Raw genomic sequence first — 19,475 nt, forward strand, 5'->3', positions numbered from 1 at the left:
TGCATTTTTGAGTGCGCATTGTTGGCTGCTGATAGCTTGTTGCCCAAAAACAGCAGGGTGCTTTCCCAGTGTGTAGCCAACACACTGTGATCCTCATCAGAGGCCCTTCTTCGTGTGCCTCCTCTGCGAGAGGTCTGGAGGTTGGCACCACGAGAGTGGGCCTTTTCTGTGGTGGCTCCCTGCTTGCAGAATACTCTCCCCAGGAAGCCTCGCCTGGTGCCTTTGTTACATACCTTTAGGTGCCAAGTAGAAACATTCCTCATCTCCCAGACCTTTGGCTAATTAAATCTATGGCCTTTTAAACTGTGGTTGGGGGGTGGTATTGTTTATTATGCTTATTATGGTATGCGTTTTTGTGTGGTTTTTAAATATGTAACCCGCCCTGTGATCCTTGGATGAAGGGCGGTATAGAAATTTAAACAACAACCACAATAAAGAACTCTGTACAAGAACATTGGAAGAGTTCTGCTGGATCAGGCCGAAGGCCCATCTAGTCTAGTATCCTTTCATCACAACCAGATACCTGTGGGAAGTCTGCAAGATGGCTCTGGGTGCAAGAGCAGTCTCCCCATGTTTCCCCCAGCAGCTGGCATCCAGTAGCATTACCGCCTCCCAACAGTGGAGGCAGAACAAAACTATCTTGGCTAGTATCCCTGGGCCTTGATCCTCTCTGAATTCGCCTAACCAACCGTGTTGGTGGCGGCTGCCATTGCATCTTGTAAATGGACGAAGAGAAAGAGGGAGATGGAGGATGAATGAGAACATTAGAAAAGGCATTCCTGGATCAAACCAAGGGCCTGTCTAATCAGCCTAAATGAAAAAACGAAGTGCCTTTGGAAAGCTCTCTCCCCCCCCCAAGTTCCCCCAGCTACTCTGTACTCAGAGACATGCCTTCTCTGAACTTGGAGGTTATGCACCACCTGTTTCAGTTCTGTGTCATTTCATATATGCTCAATCATTGGTCCCTCCCCCTTTTTTGATCTTAAAAAAAACAAAATGAAAAATTGCACCCAAATTGCACCCACCTGACTTGCCGCTAAAATAGGCATTTTTGTGCACCGTCTGCCCTGACTGTGCATGCTTTCCAGTGCATATTAGACACGTTTTTGTGTACGTTTTTAAAAACCACATCACAGACATGCACATATTGGCGTGCTTTCCGGGGCATTTGCCTCCTGTGTGCATTTCCCTACATCGCAAAAGTGTGAGACGTGTGTAGTAACTCGCCCGTGGTGCAAAGGGAACGTTGGCATCGCTTGAACTCTGTTTTCTTTAGGCCTGGCTCTGCCTGCGACTGGGACCGTGGCCCTTGGAAGCTTGCCCAGAAGGGAATGTGGTCCCTGGGCTGAGAAAGACTTCCTGCTGCTGACCTTGGCAAGTTTCAGCCTTCTGAGGCAGGCTATAAGGAGGCAACATTGGGAGATTTGCATCAGTGGAAGTCGTTTGGTGCCAGTTTGATTGAGAGAACTTGCCAGCCACAGTTTTATCCCAGTTCCTCAACCACCACCATTTCCTTTCCCTCTGCCTCAATCTTCACACATCGGGGGCTTAGTGCTGATAGTGTGATTTACTTGCGTTTCCTACTTAATAATTAGACACTGGGAGACTCCATCTGTCACTCCTAATGGAATACGTGGGGGTCTGACTAGAGTTTTTCTGTTTTGACTAATAAATTCTAACTGGGATTGCTGAGCCTAATGAAATATTACAACTTCAGGAACGGAGAGTGGTGTTCTTTTTCTTTCTCATTCCTCCCCCCACCTTCCCTTCTTCTTCTTCTTTATTAAAGGCCCTGTGCTGGAATTAAAAAAAAACCAGAGAGATTTTGCTGTTTCCTCCAGTAAATTGGTTTATCATTTATCCTCTTACTCTGAACCCTTGGCTCTGCTCTGGAACCTGGTGCAGTCTCTGTGTGTTTGTGTTGGCTGCAAGGCCATAGGACAAAATAGCAGAAAAACTAATCAAATCTTTTTTTAAAGAAACAATAATAATAGTACCCATGCAGAGCCAACCAGACTTTTTCCATTGGGTAGTGTCCCTCCCTTGCCTGTGCCTTAAGTTGCCTTAAAAAATAAATAAATCCATTGTTAGCATAACTTCAGTGGGTTGGAGAAGGGATAGCTCAGTCGTTAGAGCATGAGACTCTTAAATCATGGGTCATGGGTTTGAATCCCATGTTGGGCAAAAAGATTCCTGCATTGCAGAGGGGTTGAACTAGATGACCCTTGTGGTCCCTTCCAGCTCTATAATTCTGTGATTCTCAAACTTCAGGCTGCTTTTTAAACCTCTCTCTCTCTTCTCTCTTCTCTCTTCTCTCTTCTCTCTTCTCTCTCTCTCACACACTCTCTCTTATTTATTGCAGTTATATCCCACCTTTTTCTGTCCCAAATTGCTCAAGGTGGCATCTGTGGTTCCCCCTGCCATCTCATTTAATCTCCACAGCAACCCAGTGAGGTAGATTATACTGAGAGGGAGAGAGACATTGACTGCCCCAAGGTCACCCAGCAAACTTCATGGCCGAGTGGGGATTTGAACCCTGAATTCCCAGGTCCTGCTCCAACACTAAACCCTACAGCACACTGTACACACACACAAACCCAGAAACTAGCTAGGTCAGAGATGGGGAGCCCTCTCCTGATTGCCCTGCAATATGGATGGGGAACCCCAGGCACTGGTCTCAGGGCCTCTTTCTCCAAAGTGTGCCAGGAGTACCTGATACAAAGAGTGCGGTGGATGCTCAGAGCAGAAGCCCAGGGCATGCGTGTTTGTGCCAGCTCCGCAAAAGAGACCTATTGATTTCGTCCGTGGAAGTGTGGTGTTTGTGTGCAGACTTAAGTTTATCTAACTTGGGCGGCTTTCTAACCCCTAACCCCCATGCAGAATTTGCCCCCTTTTCTTCCCCTAAAGGTAAAGGGACCCCTGACCATTAGGTCCAGTCTTGGCCGACTCTGGGGTTGCGGCGTTCATCTTGCTTTATTGGCCAGGGGAGCCGGCGTACAGCTTCTGGGTCATGTGGCCAGCATGACTAAGGTGCTTCTGGCGAACCAGAGCAGCACACGGAAACACCGTTTACCTTCCCGCCGGAGCGGTACCTATTTATCTACTTGCACTTCGTGCTTTCGAACTGCTAGGTTGGCAGGAGCAGGGACCGAGCAACGGGAGCTCACTCCGTCGCAGGGATTCGAACCGCCGACCTTCTGATCGGCAAGACCTAGGCTCTGTGGTTTAACCCACCCTACCCTACCCATAGCGCCCACCCGTTTCTTCCCCTACCTGGCCCCAAAAGCAGTTGTCTGCACAGCCCCCAGTGCTCACATGACAGATCCACCAAGCGAACTTGCCTGGAAGGAACAATTTGCCGCGAACGCAAATACGTTTTGCTGCAGAGTATTCAAGCTTTCTGTTTCCCCTTTCCCTTTCCAAAAATAAGATCAGCCATACCAGCCGGCGCTGTAGGAGAGGAAGCGAGGCATCTAATAAGTATTGCCTTCGTTTTGCTCCTCTCCAGACTCTTTGCTCCCGTGATATTGACTGGGCAAAGGAGCAGCCCATTTTCTCCCCGAGCCCCAGAGGGCAACTGTTTACAGAGCGGTGCCGCCGTTAACACTGGTTTTAACGTGTCGCCCGTCTGCGTAAGGCTGGATTTGGATCTTGTACTTAGCTGCCAGGAGTGACTGTGATGAAGTGGGAGAGATAAACTGATAGATTGTGTGCCAGGAAGATGTTGGGGAATCAATCAGATAAACAGGGCAAAGAGAGAGAGAAAGAGAGAGGGAGCTTGCTGGGTTTATTCTCTCTGCTCCCTCCCCTGCGGGAACAAAGCAGCGGCCTCTCTGCCCCTTAACGGCTCCGAATGTAATTGCTGCAGTAATAAGAATTTAAAGGGTGTGTGTGTAAGCAAATGGAAAAAGCATCGCAGGGGGCTTTTTAATTGCCTTTATGTTTTTTAATAGAAGAGTTGTTGAGGAGGGAAGGAGAGATGCACAGTTTTAAATAAATATATATACACGCATCCTTTAGGTGTCTGTTAAGGGCAGCAGCCTAGGCTGGGTGAAACCTTTCTGGGATCCGTGTGTGTGTCTGTATTTGGGCATATGTGTGTGTTTGTGTGGTATGGAAGCCAAGAGTAAGCCACCTGGGGGGTTGCACCCGGGACCTTCTGCATGCAAAACCGCAAGCAAGTTGCATTATCAAAGGGAGGATTTGAACCCTCCTTAAAATATGCAGGCCATAGCTCAGTGAGTAGAGCACCTGCTTTGCATGAAGGAGGTCTCAGGTTCAATTCTCATCGTTCCCAGGTGGGGCTAGGAATGTCTCACGCCTGAAAGCCCTGGAGAACTGCTGCCAGTCCCTGTAGATCAGGGGTCAGCAAACTTTTTCAGCCGTGGGCTGGTCCACTGTCCCTCAGACCTTGTGGGGGGGGGCAGACTATATTTTGGAAAAGAAAAAAAAATGAGCGAATTCCTATGCCCCACAAATAACCCGGATATGCATTTTAAATAAAAGCACACATTCTACTCCTGTAAAAACACGCGGGCCAGATTTAGAAGGCGATTGGGCCAGATCCGGCCCTCGGGCCTTAGTTTGCCTACCCATGCTATATGGGCTCTTGGATACCCCATAAGAGAAAGGGAGCAGTTTTTTCTTATAGCACCCCTTTTTTAAAAAAGTAAGTTTCCAGTCCTTGTGGTTCTGAATAAAAAAAGCCGATTTGCATAGAAAGCTGCCTTATACGGAGTCAGACTGGAGGACTGCTGCTGTTCAAAACTGTTCCCTTACCCTGCTGACATCTATAGAACCAGCCTTTGCATTCTGGCCATCACTGCATGAGATAGGTTGGTTGGGGTCTTGGGATTTTTGTGTTGTTCTCCATCCTCCTCTCCTTATTCTCAACAGGCTAAACAATGCAAAAGAAGCAAGTGTCTATAAGAAATGAGCCTGATGCAGTTAGCTGGCAGGAAGGCAATAAGTCCAATAATTCTGCTTAAGGCCTCGTTTGTAAGAAGAGCCTGCTGGATCAGGCCAGTGCCACATCTGGTCCAGCATTCGGTTCTCACCATGGCCAAGCAGAGGCGCATGGGAAGCCCACAAGCAGGACCTGAGCACAACCGCACTCCCCGCCACTTGTGGTTCCCAGGAACTGGCATTCAGAAGCATTCCTGCCTCTGACGGCGGAGAGATTCTTGTTGGAAGCCATTGATAGTCTTCATCTAATCCTCTTTTAAAGCCATCACTACTTCTTGGGAGGAGCATATTCCACAGTGCAACTGTGTCGTATAACTTATGGAGGACTAGAACCTTGTGGTGCCCATTTTAAAGTGAATTCTGGGGTTCCCAGGAATCTCACAAAACGTGTTACGTTTTCAACTGTGTTGCTGCCTTTTGTTACTGAGCCAGAAGTGGAACATAGCCATGCATCAAATATTATCTTGAGCATTAACGTATCCCACTTCTGGTTTGCATTGAAATCTGAAATGGCCAAAACCCCACTTGTTTGGGCTTAAAAGATTGTTAGCTCACCTGTCCCCCCCCCCCCCCGGTGTAGAGATGGATGCCTTTATCCACCTTTTCTTTCCCTGTGTTTTCTGCCTGACCTTTTAAAGATTCTCTGCTGATATAGATGGGGTGGATTAAACTAATCATAAAATGATGAAGGGAAGCCTGCAACGCTCATTGATTTCGTCTGAAATTAACTGTAGTACAATAAGTCTTCCTAATGGCATTCTGTGTTGCACTCCAAAGCGAGTTCCAGCTTCCTCCTATTCTAAACCCCCCCACCCTCCGTAATTTATCTTGCCCCAAAGGGACCCCTCCCCTGGCATTCTTGATGAAGAAACTATTGCAACACCATCTACCCCCTTTCCAAAACAGAAGGCGGCTTACAATAATATGTCAGAGCCAGTCTAAAGGCTTCTCTCCCGCGCCCCCCCCCCCAGATTATCAGGATTTAAGACAGGCCTGGGGGTGGGGCAAGTGTGGCCCTCTGGGCTTCTCTGTCTAGCCCTCTGAACTTCTTGAAACACATCCCACTGACCCATCTTCGCAACCTCCTTGAGTGTTTTTGCCTGGCTGGAAAGTGTCTGTTCATTCTGATAGTGTCTCTTGCTCTTGCCTAAATGGAGGACACAGCGCAATGCGTGAATGTCTGCAGCCTTTGCTGTGCAAAGGTAAAAATTACGTTTGTTGCCCCACTCACGTTCACCTCTGGTCCCACGCAACACCTTGCATGTGACCCTCGAAAGGTTGCCCAGAAGGGAATGTGGCCCTTACTGCTGAAAAAAAATATATATACAGTGGTACCTCGGGTTAAGTACTTAATTTGTTCCGGACGTCCGTACTTAACCTGAAACTATTCTTAACCTGAAGCACCACTTTAGCTAATGAGGCCTCCTGCTGCTGCCACGCCGCCGGAGCACGATTTCTGTTCTCATCCTGAGGTAAAGTTCTTAACCCGAGGTACTATTTCTGGGTTAGCGGAGTCTGTAACCTGAAGCGTATGTAACCCGGGGTACCACTGTACTTCCCATTGCATGTTTTCAGTAGTCTCAAAGCTTTTGCTGAGTAAGGGAGCTTTTCAAAGAAGGAGATACAAATAGCAGTTCTTGAGCTTGAGGAAGAGCCAGAGGTCAGGGATGGAGCGCCTGCTTTGAATGCAGAAGGTCCCTGCTTCAATCCCCAACATCTCTTGGAAGGGCTGTGACTGTAATCTTTGTCTGAAACCCTGGAAAAATCCTGCCAGCCAGGGTTGGTGATTTTTTGAGCCATTGGTAATCTGACACTGCATTATTCTGGTTTAAAAATCACTTTGAGGTTTCATTCAAAGCTCCTTTATGCTATATAGATTTGAGGAAATAAATAAAGAAGCCGAGCCAGGAATGGCGTGCTACTGCTGGTGTGGAAGGGGAGGGTGAAATTCATGGTTCCGATTGTCATTCCTGAGTTCAGAAGCTGGGTAAGATCCGCTGGGAGTTTCGGCGAATTCATTCCAGTGGTGTGCAGAAAGAAATGATCTGGCAAGACTGCTGGTTGAAGGGACAAGGGATGCTTGATATTTATTGTTCGTGGCCAGCAAAGCCATTCTAAGTATAGGAGCCAAGATGTTAACACTTGAGCCTGCTAACTTATGCGGACTGAGCCTGAGGAAGAAGCAGGAAGGAAGTAAAGCCTAGGCAAGAAGGAACAGCAGGTTGGCTTTCTTTTCTGTCTCCCCCGCCCTACAAGATGGTTGTTCAAACCCAGTCTGAGAATTCCACAATCTCGTATTGCTCTTTTCAAAAAACAAAACCAAACATGGCTTCCTCTCTCTTCATTTACAGCTCCTCAGGGAACTTATTGAACGTAAAACCAGCTCCTTAGACCCCAACGACCAGGTGGCAATGGGCAGGTAAGCGGCCTGTTTTTGTCTGGCTTGAAACATTGCACAAAGGGCAACACACTGCTGGCTTGCGCAGGGTAGTGCAATGAGTACTCAAGTTTTGAGTTTGAATTGTAATGTTTGCAAAAAGGCAAGGAGATAGGTGGGAAGTGATTTGTGTTTATTACACCCCGTATGTGTGTGCCGAAGATATTTGGAGGAGACTGAATTGGAGGGAAGGGGGTGGACAGGAGGCAGGGTATGAAAATTCTTCCTGCTAGTTACGCACATTTTTATTTTTAAGCTGGAAGCTGGCATTGCCTTCACCTGATTTACTTGTCGGGGAGCCCGGCATCGCAGGGTGGGGTGGGGTGGAATCTCAAAATCCAATTACCACAATCTTAATATAATCTTAATTACCGCAATCTATTTTATTGTAAAGTCAGATAAATGTACAATGTAATCACCACTTAAGTGCGGGAGTTTTTTGGGCTGCCTCCTGTTTAAATGATAGCAGAGCCTTGTTTCCATAATATTCTAGACATACCACCAAATAAACAAAAACAAAACACCACCAGGCAATATTTTAACAAGGATGAAAACCGTTTCACCGATGTGCCTGAGCTTTTTTTTTTTAACGCATCAAACAGCTTATGGGCAGTGATTTGTATGCAACCAACTCCAGCTCAGTTTTTATTTAGTTTTTTGGTGTGTGTGTTCGTGTGTGTGTGCATCCATCCTGTATGTATGTGGCTGCGTACACGATACCTTTTAAAGCACATTCAGAGCACACACACAGCGCCCCCAAATCTGGGGAACTGTAGTTCCTGCCCACAGAGCTATAATTCCCAGCACCCTTAAACTACAGTTCCCAGGATTCTTTGAGAGAGGAAATGTACTTTGAATGTGCTTTAAGGGTATGGTGTGTTCGCAGCCAGAGGCTCTTTCCTAACTCTCGTTACTGTGTCCCTCCCCCACTTTTTAATGTTCTTCCAAATTTTAGCCGGTGGCTGTTTTCCAAATGTGTAACATTCATTAACCAGATTTAGAAATGTTGCTGTGTGTGGTGATGGGGTGTGTGTTTGTGTGTGTGTTTCACTTTTTAAGAAAGCCTTTTTCTAAGCACCAAACTGGAGACAGAAACAAGTTCCTTCCTGCAAGTTCCTTCCTGGTCCCTCAGCTTGTTCAGGGGCTGCCAGTACCTTTGGGTACCTCCTACGATGGTCTCTGAAAATATCCCCTCAAAACTCCTCCTTTCATGAGTGGTGGTTTGCTCTTCCCCCTCGGTTTCTGTTTGCACTGGCTCAGCACCTCTGGCAATGACCCCCCCCCTTACACATGCCCAAATTTTACTGGGTGCCAGGGTTCGAATAAGCCTAGTGGCAGCTGATATGGGTGCCTTTCTTCCATTGATGGGGGCCCTGGGGGTTGATTGTTTAAATTATTATTTAAATTTATCACCCGCCCTACATCCTAAGGTCCCAGGGCGGTTCACAGCACTAATACACAGTATGGAGAACAGATTAAAGCAACTTACAATCAGAAAACTTAAGTGGGTCCTAGAAATATACATCAGGCCAAGGTGAAGAAGTGCATCTTCAGCATTCGCCCAAAAGCTGATGTCCCCTCCCTCTTTCAAGGAACCTTAACAATTACTGCAATTTCCTCCCCCCCGCCCCCGCTTCCTTAGGCAATGGCTGGCTATCCAGAAACTGCGGAGCAAAATCCGGAAGAAAGTGGACAAAAAGGCCAGCAAAGGAAGGAAAATTCGGTGAGTACATTAGGCTGCCTTGTCTTTGCTTGACGGATCACCTTGCACCATACATGCCCGTTTGACTCTTTCGGTCAGCCAAACTGGCACTGGTGCATAATGCTTGTTCCACACTTGTAAGAAATCCATCTTTTAGACTTTGGAACTCCTTGCCTGTTGAGATAAGGAAGGTGCCTTCTCTGTACTCTTTTTGGTGTCTGCAAAAAAGCATTTTTGTTTAGGTAAGCCTATTCAGGCTATTTCAAAACTGTCCTGTGCTTTAATCTGCTTTTAGCTTATTGTTGATTTCAATTTTTTTGGTATGTTCTAAATACTTGTTTTTAACTGGTTTCTTAAAAAATATAAATACTGATAACTTTATTCTTTTGTAAACCGCTTTGAGGTTTTATTACAATCAACCGGTATATACCGTTTTTTTCATCCATAACACGCTCCCATGTATAGCATGCACCCTATTTGGGGGGAATCCAAATTAAGAAAACACCCCTCAGCACTCCCATGTATAAGACGAGCCCCAATTTTAAACCTGATTTTTGGGTAAAAAAAAAACCCTAGTCTTATACACAGAAAAATACGGTAAATATTGTGAAATAAAAACAACCAAACAAACCTCGGTCTGTGGTGCTGGGCCAGTTGTAGCTCACCCTCCCACCGCACTCTGTGGGACCTGACTGCCTTCTTAGCTTATTATTATTAGCTTTGAGTTTTATTTATTTGTTTCTTACACAGCCTTACTTCTTATATCGATAGGCAGAGGCTATCAAAGCAGTATACAGTAAAAAAGAGAAAAGGGATAAAATTGTGTTCACCATCAGAGGCGATGCGGAGGGTGGCAGTACAAGAACGGGGGTCTTCTCAGTGGTGGCTCCCCATTTGGGGAATGCTCTGCCAAGGGAAGTTTGCCTGGCGCCATCATTGTTTGACCTGTCGCTGCTAGACTAAAATTCACGACCCTGAGACTCGGAGCGGGAAGATGAGTGTGCATGTTTAGGGAAGCTTTTAATGTTTGATGGATTACTGTGTTTTAATATTTTGTTGGAAGCCGCCCAGAGTGGCTGGGGAAGCCCATGTCCCAAGCATTACAGGCTAATAATAACTACACTCTTTTTTTTTTTTTTAATTGAGCTTGGAAATGAATATCTAGCCAGTCCAACTATTGGAGCAATACATCCAGATCAGTTGTGGTTGGACTCGAACTCCTTGCATCCCTGACCGTTGGCCATGTTGGGGGGCTGATGGGAGCTGGAGTCTAGCAACACCTAGGGGGCTTCTTGGGTCAGCTACCACCGATTCACCTTTTTTATCCAGAGTTGTGCATCGGAATAAATTTGAAGTACAAGATGTTTCTCTTTTGATGCATTGAAGCCAGAAAATCTACTGTACTGCCTTCCCTGCTGGTGTGGTTTGGTTTTGGGGGCTGGAGGTAGGGGAGAGATGCACAACTTCAAGCACCCCGTGTGTGTGTGTGTGTGTGTGTGTGTGTGTGTGTGTGACCAAAACAATAAATCCCGTGCTCAGATGGGCACTTGATAGAAGTCAGCCGAGTGGGGCTGGGTCAGGCCTGGCATAGCAATTTTTAAGATAGATGTCATGAGATAATTTATGAAAAGAGGGTTGAGCTGCTTTGTTGGGCCTAAAAGCCTGTAATTATTGACTATCAATATTCCTTCCTGTCAGCGTCGTACGCAACTGGGATATATTCATGACTTCGCCAGAGCCCCCTGACAGACATCGCACCACCCTGAGCTGGGCTCATAGAACCTTTCTATTATTATTATTTCTTCTTCTTCCTTTTAGCCAAAGGGATTTAGAACAGTTTTTGTCTGGGGGATTATGTCTCTCTCCCCCCCCTCCCCCACCCCCAAGTTATCAAAAACCTAAGAGGGGGAGGGGAATGACCAGGACTGGATTTAGGTTTGATGAGGCCCTAAGCTACTGAAAGTAATGGGGCCCTTTATATGTTCAGCTGTCCTTTGTCAACAACAAATTGTCACTGGTTTTTTGTGTTAAATATATGCTATATAGTAATTTATGGACCTGATAGGTATCTAAAGCCATTGGCACATGTTGCATGCAACCAGTCCATGCAGAATGTAGGCACCCTATATATAGAAATGAGCAAACCAGTGATATTTTAGGGAGCAGGCTAGCAGCTGGCGCCCGTTACTTACATCATAGAATTCCGTTCTTAGACGGAGGTAAAGTTCGCAAACCAAGACACTATTTCCTGTTTTGCAGAGTTTGTAAACCAAATCGTTCTTAAACCAGACTGTTCTTAAACCGAGGTACCACTGTATAGCGTTGAAGGGAAAGAGAGCTGGGAGGAGAAAGTGCTGGGGGGAGAAGGGGACCTCTGACCTTCCCACCGCTACCTTTGTATGGCTGGGATCTGATGCTCTGAATGGAAACCTCACACAAGCACAGAGTGTGCTCCATCGCTTAGCTGCAGCGATTTCCGTGAAGGCGCAACAGCTTTGTGGTAGGACAGCAGCTCAGTAGCAGAACATCTGCTCTGCATGCAGAAGGTCCCATGTTCAGGCTCCAGTACAGCTGGGAATTGTTCCTCACCTGAAACCCCTGCTGCCAGCCAGTGCAGGAAGTTCTGAGCTAGGCAGACCAGTGGTCTTGACTTGAGAAGAAGGCTGCTTTCTGCTTTCATTTCCTCTATCTGAATAGTTACAACGCACCCTCCGTGTGTGTGTTTCTCTTCTCAGGTATCACGTCCACAGCAAGCTGGTCAGCTTCATGGCCCCCATTGACCATTCCACGATGACTGATGATGCCAGGTTAGTAAGCGGTTAATTACGCTTCTCGGAGGGATTTGTGACAGCTTGATATTGACCTGTTCTTCAGGCTGTCACTGTCCCTGGTTCTTTGTATCAGTTAGCCATTTGTCACCGGCACAATGTGGGCCTTCTGTCCTGGCCGAGCCAGATGGGTGCGTTTTGCAGCTAGAATTGCACGCTGCGTTTCTCTGCAGTTCAGGCCGGGCTCTGCCCTTGCCATTTGCTGCTCAGACGCTTCAGCTATATCTTGCTTTGTGTGTGCTTTTTTTTAAAAAAGAACATTTCCATGCAGTCAGATTGCACTGTTTTCAATGTCACCAAGAGTCTTTTGTGTCATACTGTAAAGGAGAACACATTTGAGGCCCCATCTGCAGTATAAATTTAAAGCCATACCGTACCACTTGGCTTCACCCAGAGAATTCTGGGAGCTGCAGTATGTTAAGGGTGGTTGGGGAGACCCCTGCTCCCGTCACAGGACTACAATTCCCAGAGTTCCCTGGTCTGGTTGTTAAACTAAGGTTACCAGATTTTTTTCAATGAATCCGGGGACACTTCATTGAAATGAGTCAGAATGATAGGATTTTGTCAGGGGACTGATTTGTAAATCCGGGGACTGTCCCCGGGAAATGGGGATGTCTGGTAACCTTACGTTAAGCCACTCGGAGAAGCCAGAATGCAACCTACCATGTGTGAACCAGTGTGGTGTAGTGGTTAAGAGCGGTGGACTCGTAATCTGGTGAAACGGGTTCGCTTCCCCGCTCCTCCACATGCAGCCGCTGGGTGACCTTGGGCTAGTCACACTTCTCTGAAGTCTCTCAGCCCCACTCACCTCACAGAGTGTTTGTTGTGGGGGAGGAAGGGAAAGGAGATTGTTAGCTGCTTTGAGATTCCTTAGGGTAGTGATAAAGCGGAATATCAAATCCAAACTCCTCTTCTACCATAGCATAGTAAGATGAGCATCCTCTGCCCTGCTCACCACTGGCGTGCGGCCCCCAGAAGATTGCCCGTGAGGCGTTGTGGCACTCGGGTTGCAAAAAAAAAGAAAAGTTCCACCGCAGTTTTTAGCTTAGCACAGACTTTAGTTTTGCACAGACCACCTATGGTTTCTTCCAGACATCCCCAACCTGGTGCCCTCCAGATGTTTTGGTCTGCGCTCATGTCTGTTTAATGTGTCATGGCATGGGAATGTGGCCTTTATTGCGGATGCAAGAGGCAAACATGGCTACTGTTTGGGAAGCTTCTTTAAAAAAAAAGGATGTTTCTAAGTTTCACAGGAGGCTGAACTGTGTGCACCAGTTTCTGCTTGTAAATGATGCACAGGTGGACTGCATAGAGCCTGTTGTCCTCGGCTGTATTTCTGGGGACCACATTTTCTATGAGGCCAAGTTAATTTCGCAGCGTCCAATTCAAAACGGCTCCTGGAATTGCCCCCCTCCCCTTCCTTCCATATATTATTTTTTTAATTTTTTTCCCCTTTTGCAATGCAAAACCTATATAAGCATGAAAGAGGGAAGGTAATGATAACGGCACTTTCTTTAGTGCCAGTCGAAGGTAATTTCATTGTTTGCAAGTGTGAATTACGAGATTGAAAATGCAAATAATGCATTTCACAGCGGTGTGATCACGCACTGGGCTCCCCCCCTCCCCCTTCCGTCATTTTGGAGGCTTGACCCCAAAATAAATAAAAACACCGCATGTTTATAGTGTGAAAAATCAGGCACGGGGGGGGTGTAGTGGGGGAAACAGCAGCATGCTTACAGCCTATAAAATAGATTAATTGCCTGGTGGTGGGACTTTTGGAGCTGGGGAAGAGAAGATGCATTAAGGATCAAGGATGCAAAAGGAGTTGGGATGCTCACAGTTTTCTCCAACTCAGCAGACAATGGCTTGCAGGGTGAGCTATGAAAGCGCCTTTCTAGATTTGAATGCTGAGCTGGGACTTTGTGAAAAAGCAGTTTGGGGTGCAGATGATGGCACAAGGGCTCTGGGTAGCCAAGGCAAGAGTCAGATATTCACTTGGAGGAGAGGGGGTCTGGCATTTCAAGGTCACTGTTGGTCTGGGATTGAAGGCATTGCGCAGAAAGCAGCTCTTTAAGGAAAACCTTGTTCGTCCACCTGCCTTATCCTTTTGAGACTTTGGTAGCCCTGCATAACACCTCTTGAGAACTAGAAACTTGCTCCTAAATAAACAGGTTGTTTTAGTTCCTGCACCTGGCACCACATTCTGGGCTGCTTTGGGAGGAAAGGCAGGATATAAACTTAATGTTTAAAAGGATCGATTCTGCACTTCCGTGGAATTGTGACGTACGGACACCCCGGAGGTATCCAGTAATTAAATCAACCCTGTGCTTTTTTTGGGGGATGCCAGATTCTGTACACTCTCCATGCAGAATAACCCTTTGCAATGGACCTTCTCTCATAAGTTCAAAGTTGTTGCAACATCAGTGGCTACCAGTCACAATGGCTATCCATGCTTCTGGGTACCAGTTGCTGGAAACCACAGGAGCTGAGAGTAGCCTTGCGCTGAGCTCCTTCTTCCCATAGACATCTGGTTGTCCTCCGTGAGAACACAGGGCTCAGGGCATCCAGTAAAGGTGGGTGGGATGCTCCTGGCACATGAAAAAGGACCGGGGCAAAGATTGTGCAGCCCCCCCCCCAATTGGTCCGGAACTAGAGCAATGTTTCTAAACTTGGCAGCGCCTTTTAATGGCATCGTTAAAAGGGTTTCTCGTCGCTCCTTTCTTTATTAGCGTCCCCCTCTGTTCCTTATCAGACGGCGGGACAAACATAACTCATGGCGCTGATTTTGATCTCTAGTTAAAGAGGATTACAGCTTTGCATTAACTTGGATTGACACGGTTTATAATTTGCCCGCTGATACAGATGCTGGCAGGGACACCCACACCATGTGTGCGCGAACACGCTCAGGCACACCTGGCGCATTGCTGTTGGGAAAAGAACACTTGAACGCAGCACCTTTTTTAAAAAAAAAACTTTTATTTTATCACAGCTTTCCTCCAAGCAGTTCAAGGTGGCATATGTGGTTCTCTGTGTCCCCACATTATCCTCACAACAACCATGTGAGGTAGGTTTACTGTAGGTGAGAGGCAAAATCTAATTTATAAAAAGCAGCTTTGCCTGTTTAACAGCCTCTTTCACTCCCACTTTGATATTTTTTGGGGGGCCACAAATACCAGGAGTAATAAGTCTACTCCAAACAATCTCTGTGGCTTTGGGGGCGCCAAGGACACATCTCTGCCTTGTAATCCTAGCACAGATTCCATCAAATCTTAACGACCCACTGCTCTTCCTGAAGGACTTGACTCCACTGTGCTAAATTCTTCTGATTCCAATGTCCAGACTCTGGTCCACAACATCATCACTGATCGATAGCATCCAGTGCCAAAACAGTGACTGTTTTTCCTGTGTTTGGGGATCTGATGTCTAGGGGGTTCCCCTAATGCCGGTCCTGCTCAAAGTAGACCCATTGTTAGTAGGCATGACTCACGTCAGTGGTTGAACATAACCCAGCACGGAGAAGAAAAGTCTCCTGAGCTTTCTGACGTAGTAGTGGAGACTGCCGCCTTTTTTTGCATAGTTCCTAATATTTTATCCCACCCTTCCTCCAAGGAACACGCCATACATAGTTCTCCACCCCCGTGCCCCATCCACACAACAACCCCTTGAGGTAGGCTGTGTTGAAAGATAGCCATAGGCTCACTCTAACCACTGAGCTACGGTAGCCGGATGGTTCGGCGTTCTCTGCGGAAACTCTCGCGAAGCAAAGTTAGGTGTAAGGCTGAAATACAGTGGTACCTCTGGTTACGTACTTAATTCGTTCCGGAGGTCCGTTCTTAACCTGAAACTGTTCTTAACCTGAAGCACCACTTCAGCTAATGGGGCCTCCTGCTGCTGCCACGCCGCTGAAGCACGATTTCTGTTCTCATCCTGAGGTAAAGTTCTTAACCCGAGGTACTATTTCTGGGTTAGCGGAGTCTGTAACCTGAAGCGTATGTAACCCGAGGTACCACTGTACTTAGGATGTTGGAATGCCATTGCCCTTAACGTACCTCCTCTTGTTGGCCACCAAAAGTGGGCAGGCTCTATGTGTTTTAGTCAGGGGTGGCGCATTTTCCCAGACTAGGTTCCCGGGTTCTAAAAAGCGGGCTCTTCCTCTGTGTCAGTCACTGCCCGTCTTGCTGCGAGCTGTAGGAGGTTCCGCTAGGAAATCCGGGCATTAAAGGATTAATAGGTTTCTGTGACATAAGAGTTAGCAGGGGGGAAATCTTCACAAGTTCCTAGTCTTTTACTCTGCGTACTTTGTACGTCTGGTATTAAAAACACTGAGTGGTTGGATTAGTGGGGGAATTTGGGTCTGGAGCTGTCAATCCCGCTATCTCAGCAAATACAAGAAGTTATCTTTTTGAAAGTTTACTTGGAGGGTCGTTTTAACCCCCAAATGTGCCCACCTGACCACTTCCTTCTGCGGTTCCTGGCATTTTCACGAGCTCCACGTAAAGGTCGTTCTGCATTGGTGAGAAATTGGTATTATTAGTGTGGCAGCACCTATTATTATATTATACAATGGTACCTTGGTTCTCAAACATAATTCGTTCCGGAAGTTCCAAAACCGAAGCGTTCCAAAACCAAGGTGCATTTTCCCATAGAAAGTAATGCAAAATGGATTAATCTGTTCCAGACTTTTAAAAACAACCCCTAAAACAGCAATTTAGTATGAACTTTACTATCTAACGAGACCATTGATCCATAAAATGAAAGCGATAAACAATGTACTGCAGTCACACAATCAATCAATTAGTAGCTGAACTGGGTTCCACACAGTCACAAAAACAAAACAAAAAAGCCTCAAAAATAAAAACAAAAAATAAATAGCAAAAACAGACAGACCTCAGCGTAACACTCAAAACGGAGCACGTTCGGCTTCCGAAAAAGGTTTGCAAACAGGAACACTTACTTCCGGGTTTGTAGGGTTTGGGTTCCAAGTTGTTTGATTACCAAGGTGTTTGAGAACCAAGGTACCACATATTATATTATATTATATTATATTATATTATATTATATTATAATTGCATTATTATTCTTTGGAACTCCCTGCATATAGATATTAAGCAGATGCCTTCACTGTACTCTTATCGCCACCTGCTTCAAAAATTTTCAGTTTAGGTAAGCCTACCTGGGCAATAAAGGGACGCGGGTGGCGCTGTGGGTTAAACCACAGAACCTAGGACTTGCCGATCAGAAGGTTGGTGGTTTGAATCCCCGCGACGGTGTGAGCTCCCGTTGCTCGGTCCCTGCTCCTGCCAACCTAGCAGTTCGAAAGCACGTCAAAGTGCAAATAGATAAATAGGTACCACTCCGGCGGGAAGGGAAACGGTGTTTCCGTGCGCTGCTCTGGTTCGTCAGAAGCAGCTCAGTCATGCTGGCCACATGACCCAGAAGCTGTACGCCGGCTCCCTCGACCAATAAAGCGAGATGAGCGCTGCAACCCCACAGTCGGCCACGACTGGTCAGGGGTCCCTTTACCTTTACCTGGGCAATGTAATTTTACATGTACGTTAGTTTTTAAAATCTGCGGATTTTATCTATATATTGATAATTCCAATAGATTTGGAAGTCTTCTTATTGCTATATACGTATATATTTTGGGGGGGGGGGCACACACACAAATTAGGTAGGCTTGGAATGTACAGTTTTCTCCACCGTCCCTAAGCCCAGACCTTTCCCCCTGCAATAGCTCCATTCATAGCCAGGCCTCCCCAAAAGTCAGCTCCCCTCAAGCCTTTGCAATTGGACGGGCTGTAAACATAGGCAATGCCCTGCAAAGCAAAATTTCCTGGACCTCTTTGCTTATGGAAATGTCCTTTTAAAAAACAACAGCGAAGAAGTAAAATAAATAAAGCTAACCTGTTAAGAGCGGCAGGATGATTTGTTGCTTTCCCCCAGCGAGACAATTTGTCATCTCTTGCGTAGAATCTGTTACGAAACAGTCAAGCTGTGGAAGGGAGGAAACCATTCTAGGGCTGCGGGATATTAAAGTACACAAAAAAGGACCTCCTCCTTGGCCAAAACACTATTTTAAAAAAAACTTTTTGTTTGTGTATGTGCTCTTTTTTGTGATTTATGTGTCCGAATTTGAGTTTGTTCTCTCTTTATTCACCCATCGGGGAAGCCGTAACTTCCTCAGCTCTGCATAGTTGACTCTGTGCTGCTGGTGGGGCTGAATGTGCTTCTTTTGCACGGTCCGTTCTAGATTTCCGGGTCACAGGGGAGAGTATGCAGCAGCCGGGCGCCAAAGCCATGCCCTGTCAACAAGGGGGATTCCTTGACCCACCCCTCCCAGATTCTAAGGGCGCCATTGTCCAAGGAGGATTCAGCGCACACCGCCAAATTCAGGTCGAGCAATTCCAGTTGATGGCACGACCGGCCACTTCCCCAAAAGACGGGGCTTCTTGGGATAAGGAAGGTGACAGGAAAATGAAGCTGGAAAGCGTAGGGAATAACACACTTGCTTTGACGTAGCTGTCATCTAACCTTCCTGCAAACCGAATGTGGTGAATGCTCAGTGGAACTCCCTGCCTGTTGATACCAGGCAGACGCCTTCGCTGTACTCTTTTCGGCGCCTGCTAAAAACCTATTTGTTTTTAGGCAAGCCTACCTAGAAACTTAGAAAGCTGATGCGTGTTTTCATCAGTTTTTAGTTTATTGTTGATTTTAATTTTTTGAGTGTTTTAAATTGTTGTTGTTAATTCTTTTGTCAATATAGTTTTACCTTCTTTGAAAACCGCTTTGAGGTTTTTTGGTTTTTAAAAAAAAAACAATTCAGCAGTGTATGGATTTTATGAAATAACTAACTAACAGGAAGGGCCTTAAGATTCAATTGCCACATCCTTTTGGGTGTATCTTCACAGCAATATTTTTATTATTATTACTATTACAATAATAATCTTCATTGTTATATTAATAATCTCTATTATTATTATTATTATTTATTATATTAGTTGAGGTGTGTTCTTTCACTTAAACCTCAAGGCAAGGTTTAAACCTTAAATCTCCTGAAAACAGGTTTAAAAACAATTTAAAAAATGTATAAAGTTAGGTCTCAAAACAATAGGATTAAGCACTTAAAGCAGACCCCCCCATCCCATTGGAATTGCTTGTCAAAACAAAAATGTCTTCAGTTGTTTCCAGAAAAACAAACTGTGTGGATGGACACCTGTCGCATCTCAGTGGGGGTGCTTGTTCCACAGACCGGAGGTGTAGCTGCACAGTGGGCCAAAACTTTGCTTAAAAAAAGAAGAGAGACAGCTGATTTCTGCACTCACTACTAAATTCCGCTGAGCGCAGAATTGTGGAATCTTCTCTCAGAATCTTGTTGACCATTGCTGCTGCTGCTGCTGCTGCTGCTGCTGCTGCGCTCCTAGGTTTCTGCAGAAATGGAGTCACAAAGGAATCTGGTGTTTTACAAGTTTGGTTGCCTTCCTTAACACCGGTGCCCTTATGTAACTGAGCCTGCCCTCTTTTGACCATGTTTCGGGGGAAGCCA

The 19,475-nt window shown here is 46.1% G+C and overlaps 1 protein-coding gene across 1 annotated transcript in view; it reads left to right on the forward strand.

Moving 5' to 3' along the window:
- Window positions 1-19,475, forward strand: part of AATF (apoptosis antagonizing transcription factor) — a 61,452-nt gene that overhangs the window by 35,006 nt on the left and 6,971 nt on the right. Inside the window, exons 9-11 of the mRNA XM_083587871.1 lie at window positions 7,317-7,384; window positions 9,045-9,125; window positions 11,840-11,911. Of these exons, the coding sequence (XP_083443997.1) occupies window positions 7,317-7,384; window positions 9,045-9,125; window positions 11,840-11,911 (221 nt within the window). The remainder of the gene's footprint in view (window positions 1-7,316; window positions 7,385-9,044; window positions 9,126-11,839; window positions 11,912-19,475) is intronic.

This window comes from Podarcis filfolensis (assembly GCF_964270895.1).
Source record: "Podarcis filfolensis genome assembly, chromosome: 15".
In the NCBI taxonomy this organism is placed as follows: Eukaryota; Metazoa; Chordata; class Lepidosauria; order Squamata; family Lacertidae; genus Podarcis; species Podarcis filfolensis.